This window comes from Protomyctophum bolini (genome assembly GCF_963924005.1).
Source record: "Protomyctophum bolini genome assembly, chromosome: 12".
In the NCBI taxonomy this organism is placed as follows: Eukaryota; Metazoa; Chordata; class Actinopteri; order Myctophiformes; family Myctophidae; genus Protomyctophum; species Protomyctophum bolini.
This window is the reverse complement of record NC_137873.1, coordinates 14,922,999-14,933,377: the sequence shown is the minus strand read 5'-3', so window position 1 is coordinate 14,933,377 and position 10,379 is coordinate 14,922,999. Positions and strand designations below refer to the sequence as shown.

At 43.6% G+C, this 10,379-nt stretch overlaps 2 protein-coding genes across 3 annotated transcripts in view; one reads left to right on the top strand and one right to left on the bottom strand.

The window, feature by feature from the left end:
• Window positions 1-1,758: 1,758 nt before the first annotated feature.
• On the bottom strand, window positions 1,759-3,546 carry LOC308326091 (deubiquitinating protein VCPIP1-like; the record flags this gene model as incomplete). The annotated part of the gene is made up of 1 exon (XM_080778901.1): window positions 1,759-3,546. One exon carries the CDS (start codon window positions 3,544-3,546, stop codon window positions 1,759-1,761), a length of 1,788 nt encoding a protein of 595 aa, XP_080635027.1.
• A 1,321-nt stretch (window positions 3,547-4,867) lies between these two features.
• The window catches only part of LOC308325718 (centrosome and spindle pole-associated protein 1-like), a 37,065-nt gene continuing 31,553 nt past the window's right edge, over window positions 4,868-10,379 (top strand). For both annotated transcript variants that reach the window (XM_080778367.1, XM_080778366.1), the window contains exons 1-4: window positions 4,868-5,017; window positions 8,098-8,199; window positions 8,778-8,832; window positions 10,052-10,155. In XM_080778367.1, coding sequence (XP_080634493.1) covers window positions 4,985-5,017; window positions 8,098-8,199; window positions 8,778-8,832; window positions 10,052-10,155 — 294 coding nt within the window. In that variant the 5' untranslated portion in view covers window positions 4,868-4,984. The remainder of the gene's footprint in view (window positions 5,018-8,097; window positions 8,200-8,777; window positions 8,833-10,051; window positions 10,156-10,379) is intronic.

Here is a 10,379-nt window from a genome sequence, read left to right as displayed (position 1 = left end):
CCATAAAATAAGACAGAGTTACGACATTGAGGGGGCAGAAAACAGCCTGGTCACGTGGTTCATGTAGTCGCGCGAGCCCATAGCCCAATGCATTCCGTAAACTTCCCACTCCGTAAACTTCTCATCACGTCTCGTGTTGTGTTTATGGGTGCGTTCGTTCGTTAATAAGGGACACTGAACGCACTGTGACGTCACCGCCCACCACACTCAACAAACTGACCACATTCTCGGTGCGCATTTCCGAACGCCCCCCGAAGCTATATCTAGCTATATATCTCATGGTGTGTTTATAGCAGACTCCTCACTCAAATGTGCAATTGCAGTTTGGGCAACTCAAACTCTACATGCCCCAACATTTTATTTACCTGCCATACCGAGTCGGATTGGTGGTTGGCATATTCGCCAATACCGATATCACCCGATATGGCAAATAAGGGCCGATGCCGTTACAGTATCGGGACATCTCTAGGGTGCATTCGGAAATGCGCCCTGAACGCACTGGTGTGCTCTCTTGTCGTTTGTCTCATTAGCCAGGGACCCTTTTAACAAATCAGTCAGCATATACAGTATATGTAAAAAGGGCCAAGGACCGACAGATGGAGATCTTTTATTTGCCCATAAGGGACAAGGACAGACAGATCTAGATCCCTCTAGTCTATACTGTATATGCGCATGAAAGGGTCAAGGACTGACAGATATCTCCATTTATTACACAGATTTTTAATGCTTGATTCATGATTGGTCAATCGCCAAATTCAGCTGTGTGTTATTTCTGGATAATGACCGCTCCACTCTATAACAGTCAATGCTGCTCATTTGGCTTTTTGCCTTTTATTAAAAGACAAGATTTCACAGGTTTAATGTTAATGCAATTTTGGCATTTAGCAGATGCTCTTAACCAGAGCGACTTACAATAATCAAGGTAAACGCATACGTCAAATGCAGAGGGATATTGTAGTGCCTCAGTAAAGAACCTAGCATCAATCTATATACTATAATCAAACTAATAATCTGTAAGCCTACATTGAAACTACTGTATATGCTAGGTAGGTAACAACGAACCTATAGCATCTGTATACACCTGTTAACAATGTTAACAATTTCAACAATTTTGAAATGTATTCATTGTCTTAGTGTTATTTTTGAGGGGCGCTAGCCCTTCCCATGCACAGCTTTGTGTGTGTGTGTGTGTGGGTCATGGAATGTGATGATTTGATTGGCTGATGTATGATGATGATAAGAGCTTTTCCCCTATTCACTGGCTTAATCTTTTTGTCTTCTTATTCAATTGTTATCTTTTTGCCTTTTTACATATCCTGGACATGACACTAATATACTGCACTAGTGTACTAGTATTATATTACATGATGTAGGCCTACATGTCCACCCCTAGTGGAAATGTAGGCCTGGACACGTTTTCCCTGGATCTCTGAGGTCATGTTGATGGTGTTATGTTGTGGCATCATGTTGGCCATGTTCCTTGTCCTTCCCCAAATATGGAGGGGTGGCAGCAACTTGAATCTGAGTTGCTTCACAAAACGTGTGAATGAAATTCACACACAAAATTATACAAAAAAGAGAGAAACATGAGGGATTTATACTTTCTTGGCCTACACTGACATAAGCGGAAATCTCCCTGTGAGACAAAGTGACGTGTTTAAAATATAAAGTGCAGTAAGAAGTCTCATTTCAGAATATTTTTCATGATGGACATGTTGGATCAGAGCACTGATCAGAGTTGTACGTCACACGAGGCTATCAAATGCGGGTGTCACGTTGGTAACAACTATTATATAATGTTTCCAAAAAGGCCATAGCCCGGCTGTTGGTCCTCTCCTGCTGCTCTTCTTCGATGGGGTCCAGGTTTGTATTGGTGGTGATGAGGAGGATTTTGTTCACCACCCTCTGCACCAGGGTCTCACTCCCAAATTCCCCCGGGAAGTGTTTGGTGACCAGCTCCGTGGCCACGTTGTACACGTTGCTGTTCAGCGACACATCCGTCTCTTGCTGGAACCAATACACATGGTCAATCACAGACCGCTCCGCCCACTCCAGGGTGATGGGGAACTTCTCTGGCGGGTTGTCGTACTCCTTCCCCTCCCAGTAGTATTTGAAACCGCACTTGCCCCCTTGCTTGCGTGTGTTGGTTACATCCAAGTTGAAGTACGCCACCGAGCCGTTTGCATGGACTTTCCGGAGGAACCTATAGTGGCACTTGATGCACTGGAGTGAGAGCTGGGTCCTCCTGTCGTCCAGGATCAGGACATCTCTCTCCGGGTTATACGTAAACATAAGTTCCTGTATAGAGTATATATAGCCTGGTTTCAGACAGCCATATTGTGACTTGGCCATATTATAGTACTTACCACCGGATGCAAGCTTCTCAGGTGAGACTGAGAATGTCTGTAACGCCAGGCATTTCATGCAGCGGTTGAGCCGGTGCTCTGAAACAATCCTCTGTACCTCCTCTATCACCTCCTCCGGTTTGACCTCGATCATACCAGTATATTTCTTCTGGTGGTGATATTCGGCCACCAGGGAAGGATGGATGCCGCCATGCTCATCCATGAACACCTCGTTCATGGCGTCGCCCAGGCGCATCAGGTAATTGTCCGTAAAGCTGCGGTCTCCACCGATTACACAGCTGCCGTCCTGCTCGAGCTGGATGTACTTCCCAATCAGCTCCTGGGGGACGCCCCAGGCTTTGGGCAGCAGGTCAGAAGGCAGTGTGGGCAGGACGGTATTCTTGATGCCCACCAGAGGGATGAAGTGGTTGCGACCCGAGCTGCTCCACGCAATGCTGATGGGCTTGTTGAATTTCCCATCTTTCCCCTTGCAGCTGTCCTCGTCCAAAAGCCCCGGCAGGAATGTGGCAGAATAATCCCCGGAATTCTTCATCCCGCTGAGTGAGTCCAGCAGGATTATGGGCCGGTGGAGGACGTTGGCCAGGCCAAAGATGTGAATGTTTCTCAGTCCAAGAGGAATTCCATCAGGGGGGGTGAAATTTGGGTCACACTCATTGATGATGTCTTCCCACTCGGCCACATCGATAAAATCCTGGAACAGAGCCTTGTAGCGGTCCAGGTTCTGCTTGAAGTTGAGTTTGAGGTTCTCTCTGAGGGCGTGCCAGAACAGCTCTCTGCCCACCAGAGCCCGGGACACGGCGTGGACCAGACAGTGGCCGTCTCCGTCCACGTGGACCGGGATGAGACACTCCGTGTTGCTGTTGGCTTTCTTGATCTCCTCCAGGGTGTCATGGAGGTAGATGAGGGACCCAGAGCGGTCCTTGCCATAACCCACAGTGGACACATGGTCCGGTTCAATGAGAAAGGCCCTGTCTCCCAGCAGAGAACAGTCGAACATCTCACCTCGATTCATGTCCCTCAGCAGCTTTGCCTTGCCACCTTTGTCCATGCCGTAGCGGGTCAGGACCGGAGACAGGAGCTTACATTGGTAGTTGGAAAGACCCATCACCGTCACCAGCTCTTTCCTTTTCTTGGGGGGGGGCTGCAGTGGTAGGATGACTGCCGCCAGCCCCGCTCCCATTAAGTTGAATAAAGACATTCAAGCCAACCAGGACGTCCAATATGGCACAGAATAGATCATTTATCAGTTTATTTATTTCTATTCTTGAGGGGTATATGGTATTATTGTATAATAATAACAAATTATTACATGGATATACTGGGGAAAAAAAACTTCTTAAATCTAGTTAACTGGGAACTTAAGAGTCTGAAGTTACAAAGCAACCTTTTCGTGTCCTTGCTGTTTTACATTAAACCCCCTCTCACTCCTCATGGCTTTTTAAACTGAAGCTGAGTCTCGAATCATGCATCATCAAAGGATGCCATCAGTATGATGTCATCAGTGTGATGTCAATCCTGACCAAACATGGAGTTCCTCCCATGACTCCATACCCCCTCAGATACTTTGATCAGAAATATATACTCTGTGGCTTTCGCACCACCAAATCCACCCTGGTGCATTCGAGAGAGGGAGAGGGAGAGGAACTTACTCCTACGGGCCTAAAGTCAACCAAAATAGCTCCCACGCAGACCGAAAGTTGTGGCTTTTCTGGATTGAAACAGATTCATATTTAAAAATCACACCTGTGGGAAGCTATTGGGGAGCTCTAATCATTGTACATCATCATCAAGAATGGTGGTCCCTTATTGGCCACGGGTTCCCACCGACATACATATGCCGATTTGCTCAGAAACATATGACGTGAATTCTTCATTCATTGTCAATGGCATTTAATGTTTGTGTTCAGACAACAAAAACATTAAACACTTTAGCTGGCACCCCTCAAAAATGGACAAAAGTGACATGGAGGAAATGAAAATCCCAAATCCTCAGAATCTACAGCACTTAAGCAAGATACAAGATCAAATCTGTTGCACATGGTTTGTTGAGCTCCATCTGGTGTTATGGGTGTGGACTTTCGTTGACATTAAGGACATATTTAGACAGGTAGGCTACATGGGGTGATATATATTGGTGCTGTATCGAATCTTGTGGCCATTCCAGTCTGTCAAAATGGGCAGGGGTGAGGTGGGTTCGAGGAGAGAGGCCAAGTAGTAACCATGACCAGCTTGTTTTGGAAAGTTTGGAGCCTTGTCTAAAGGGCCTTTGAGGTGTTGTGGTACCAAGAGGTGCATGCAGTCATAGAAACCTTGTACTAGGGATCTCTCGGCTCGGGCTACATCTGTGCAACATTTTGCGCTTTTAGACGAATTAGAGCGAAACTCAGTGAACTATGGTCTGAAATATCATCCGGAGCAGCAGGTGTCGGTAGTGACTCGAGCCATAACGTTGGATGCCAACCATCCTGAATGAATATTGAATGCACGAAGAAGAAGCACAACCCAAACAACATCATCAGTTCAAACAGGGCGACAGCAGCAACAGTTCTTACTGTAGCTAAACATGCTAAATATAAGCAAAACAAATAAAATTGCGTCCAGAGCAACAGTACTAGTATATGTGCTGTTTGAAGCTATATAGCGGGCTAACGGTAAGTTGACAGAGTTGTCACTGTTAATGAATGGATGCTAACATGATGCTAACTTCACAGCAGAGCTAATGTCAAGTAAATGAGCTTATAAATTTAATTCGTGAATACATCTCATGAGTCATCATGAGGGTGACGGTGGCCGGAAAAAAAACGAACAGATGTTTTTAGACTTGCTCTTACATTTAGTACAATACCAGGGAGTTTATAAGTGACCGTCAACCACCACCACTCCTTAAATAATGAAATCTAAGATTCTATTTTCAATATAAGTGATAGACAGATCTATAGCGGCCTAAGATTTAGACTCTCGTAGATGTATTTATCTATTGAGAGTGACTCTTAGGCTAAGACAGATCACCTGTGAAGTTTAATAGTGTGCTATTAACCGTACAGATGATTTGGAATGTGTTTCTGTGTGCTCAGAGTGAGATGACAAGAAATATATTAGCCATAGAATGGCTGTGATATTACATAGGCCTACAGTTCATGTAATATAAACAATCCCATGCTCTCTTATTGAGCGGGCTCATCTCAGTGGTGGCATAAAAGGTGTATCTCGTTTACACAATGCATTTGTGTGACTTGGGAGCAGTTGTCCTATAGTTTCATATCCATTGGAAAGTTGTTTTATAAAATGTCTCCACTTTTCCACTAGCTACTGATCAAAACTGCCCCCACCCTAGGGACTTTTAAATGCATGTATTTTGTTAATTCTAAATCCCTACGTAAAGTGTCTGTCATTTGGATGACTTTACACGTATGGTCCCGTCCCATCTCTCCCACGCTAAATGGAATACAGACACACGTTCGGGAACGGCCGTGCTGCGCTTTATTGATGGGGGTTAGATGTTTCAAAAGAAGCATACTGTATAGGAGCTATAGGAGACAACGGTTGTGTCACTTGTGTGTGTGGAGACCATGAATCCGAGTGCTTAAAACAGAGCATTGTGATGGCTCTCGAGTCTCGACGGGTGTTGATCCGATGTGATTTCTGCCCAGTGCTCTGAATGTCAAAGTGAATAAATTCAATCAAGTGAAGGATCAACAGTGAAGAATTTCAATCAAGCGAAGGATTCATGTAAAATTGTGTCACTATGAACGCTTGGCCGCCACAAGCCAGTTGTCCCTGTGGTAGACATAGAATGCCTGTGATCATTTCATTATACTTAATTATAATTTTCATGTATCTCAGGCATAGATCGCTTGCACCAGATCCTGGTAGATATGAAAATTTGCGGCATAAAATTTATGCCGCAAATTTTCATATCTTTTTTTCATTTAATGTGATAAATGCTCCGTTTGACCGTTTGTACTCACCCATTAAATAATTCCAAAGATGTGGAGTGAAATATGGTCCTCTAGTTTTATATCCATGTGAAAGTTCTGGCACAAAACGCGTATTTAGTGAATTATCTCCACTTTTTCAAGAGATGCACACGGACGCGTTTCTCTCCGGCGAGGGGGGGCCGGAAAGATCGATGAACTGATTTTACAAATACGTCCTGTTTACTGCAGACGTCATCACCAATTGACCAGGGAAACACAAAAGTTTGCAGTCACACAATTGGCAGGTGGTGTGATTAATTACGCAGCACCTATCGCAAAGCACCTGCCAATTGCCACTAAATACGCGTTTTGTGCCAGAACTTTCACATGGATATAAAACTAGAGGACCATTTTTCACACCACGTCTTTGGAATTATTTAATGGGTGAGTACAAACGGAGCATTTATCACATTTAGGCCGCCCATTTTGAACCCGAACAGAAATTAACCTGGGTGTTCTATGGCTCTGTATGTGAAATACTGTACTTACTGTATGTAACAACAAGAGCCGTTCTAGGGCTATCCCTGTGGTAACGTTTGTGCTGTTGTGACTGACTGACAGTGTGACCGAGTTCTTGTTTTCCTAGTCTAGTCTTCTTATTGTCTTGTCTTATGTTTTTCTCTTTCTTTTCTTGTTCTTCGGACTGTGCCCCGGGCCAGTGTAATAAGGAGGGGTGCACTACAAATCCCTAACCTAACATTGAATACATTGTACACACACACACACACACACACACACACACTTACAATTTCAATCTTTTTCTTCTCTTCTGCCACAAATTTCAAATGGATATGAAACTGTATGACGATAGATGACCCCAAATCACAGTAAATCATTCTTGGGTGAGTACACACACAGCAGCACTACAAGTTACAATGCCACGGCGATGACTCCCTAACTGGAGGGCACGAGTGTGTTTTAGGGCTTTGAGTGATCTATGTCCTTGAGATCCATGTGATTTCGTAGTTTTTATTTAAAAAAGATCATGTTGATCATAAGTGTTTTGTGTTGGGGCACGGTGGCACAGGCGTTAGGGCTGTCACCTCACAGCTAGAAGGTCCTGGGTTCGATTCCCACTGGGGACACTGTGGGCGCTGGGGGTGTGTTCTCTCCTCTGCATCATCAGTGCCCATACCTGCGGCGGGGTTGGCGAAAGAGCATTTCTGTGTGGAGTTTGCATGTTCTCCCCATGTCCTCTAGGGCAGGGTTTCTCAACCTGTGGGTCGCGACCCCTCGGGAGCTCGCCAAATTATTTTGGGGGGTCCCCAAATTTGACATAGTACACATAGTATATACTTTTTCTAATATTAAGGTTATTTTTGCAGTCAGTTTGTATTGGTGATTGGGAGGGGGGCGGGGGTCGCGAGACATGGCCAAAGCATTTCCGGGGGTCCCCGCCAAAAACGCTGAAACCCCCTGCTCTAGGGTAGGTACCCTCACAAAAAACATGCAGTAATCCTGGTCTCTAAACTACCTCCCCCTGGCCAGCTGGGGTGCCTGATGGAGGGGAAAGGAACTGGTCGGAATAACGTGTTCCTTCCATGCGCTACATCCGGCCGGGGAAACTCCCCCCTGTCAGGTGAAAAGAAGCAGCTTGGACTCCTCATGAATAGAAGGAAGCATGAGGTCAGTCCGCTGCCCCCCCAGGTTGGCAGAGGTTAGCGCCCAGGATTACATTAAATAATTGACACTGGGTGAAAAAATGGGTTTCAAAATCGTGGGATAAATTATAAAAGATTTGTGTTGTGTTCCAGATGGACGAGGATCTAGAGCATTTCATCAGAGATCAGAAGATGAAGTTGGCTCAGGAGAGAGTCAGCATGCAACAGCAAGACCCTCCGTACATGGAGATGAGGGTACTGACTTCACCTCCTTCTCAGTTCTCACCTTAAATAACTGACTCCCACTTTATTTATTATATTTATTATTTATGTATTAGACCACTGTTTCCCAAACAGTGGGTCGGGACCCCCCATAAATAAAAATAAAATAATTCACTGATTTCTTTTTCAGAAAATCCAAAAATGGAAGAAATTCCATAAATTATAAAATAAATGCTTGAGAAGTAGTGAAAATAGCCGATCTACAAGCTCACAAGGCGGTGCGAAGCGTAGTGTTGTGGATCAGCTATTTTCACTAGTTTGGGTCCCGGTCAAACAGCTAATTTCTGTTTTGAGTCTTTATTTTATTTAGACGGGACACCCCACCCCCCTCACATTACATTAAAAAACAGCATAAATACAAAAACAGAGGTACAAAACGGGTGCAAAAGGTGCAAAGTATATCTACTCTATTTATTCTAAGACTACTTGGCTCATATGTTAATAGCATGAAAATAGCAGCGTTTTGGAGGGCAATATATATTTGTAATGCATACTAAAGTGAGTTGTGTATAAAGTATAGTTATACAAACTTGTTTGTGTGTGTGAGACAGAGAGGTCATGAACCCACCATGAAAGAGAACATTCCTCCTCCAGCACAGCAAAAAGGTAATAAACACGGTTTAATAGTGCATAGCAGTGGGCTTGGTTTCTTGGACTTACTGAAAAATCGGCCATACATTTTTCCCATAGAGATTTACAAAAATATTGATATAAACTATTTTAAGCCTAGAATCAAGCCATCCAGGATCCTGGTAATTCATGACCATAACACCAGAACAATGAAAACCACTACACAAAGGGTATTTATTATATGTAGTGATTCACCAGGATGGCTTGATTCTAGGCTTAAAATAATTGATACTGATATTTTTGTAAATCTCTGGGAAAAATGAATGGCTGATTTTTCAGTGGGTCCAGAAAACCATGCCCACTGCTATGCTCTATATGTCAATGTTGTCAATATGCCAATATTTATATGAATGATGTCAGTTGTCACTATTGCTCCATAGACATTGTAGCAGCATAGTAATAGTATAGTTAAAAAGGACATATTCATAAGAAAAAATAATCACTAATGTTCATTTCTGTCTACTCACCCTCTCTGTCTCAGAGAAGGGCTGTGAACAGTTCAGGAACCTGCCTACTAGTGACACCATCGGTAGGCAGGTTTGGTAACTTCAAACCAGATTTCAACGTGTAACGTGACCCTGGTAGGATGTGTAAATTACGTCATACTTCGATGCTCTATACTGTAGCTTCTATTTCAGCATGCTAACTTTCCAGGCAGAAGATTTTTTGCTTGGAAATTGGAATCCCCATTGATTAATGTCACTGGCTGACTGGTAGTCATGTTTCTGAACTGTCCACAGCCCACGATGAGACACTGGAGTGAGTAGACAGAAATGGTGCCTTCGTATCATGAACATTAGTGAGAAGGACCAAGGTTGAAAATGAATGAGGCGCTCCTTAAGTATACGTACATCTATCTAACATCTAATTAGGCCTGTCACAATTGTTACACAATCGCCTAATCACAATTATTTGAGATAATCACAATTATCTTTTGCATAATCGTCAATCGTTTCCATGTTGATAAATGTCCATACACTTTCAAACAGTTTTCAAAAATAGCAGAAATAGAAAATCTACAAGCTCAACTTTGTGAGGTGGTTGTAGATTAACTATTTCCGCATTTTGTTTTAAAAGACAGTTAAATCGCAATGATTTATTATCGCCACCTTATATTTGTAATCGTGACAGCCCTACTGTACATTTATGTAAAAGCGTGTTGCGTGAACAGTCTAAAGAACTGTGTGTTGTCCAGATAACGGCAGCAACGTGAGTCTCCCTCTGGGAGTAGAGTATGACCAGAAGAAACAGAGATTGCAACATGAGCTCAGGATGGACTACAGACGGCACATGGCCCAGGTAATACATACATGTTTGTGAATCTGTTTCAGCATTGTTTAACCCAGCCGTTCTCAAACCTTCTCGCATGTCACATTGTGAGCTTGTAGAACAGCTATTTTGGGTGAATGATTCCCCCACACAGAATAGGGATTCTAGGGGTTGTATGACTAGGCTGCATTTATTATTTGTCACTTAAACATTATTTTATATTTTGGCTACCGGTATTACAAAATCATGCCGCG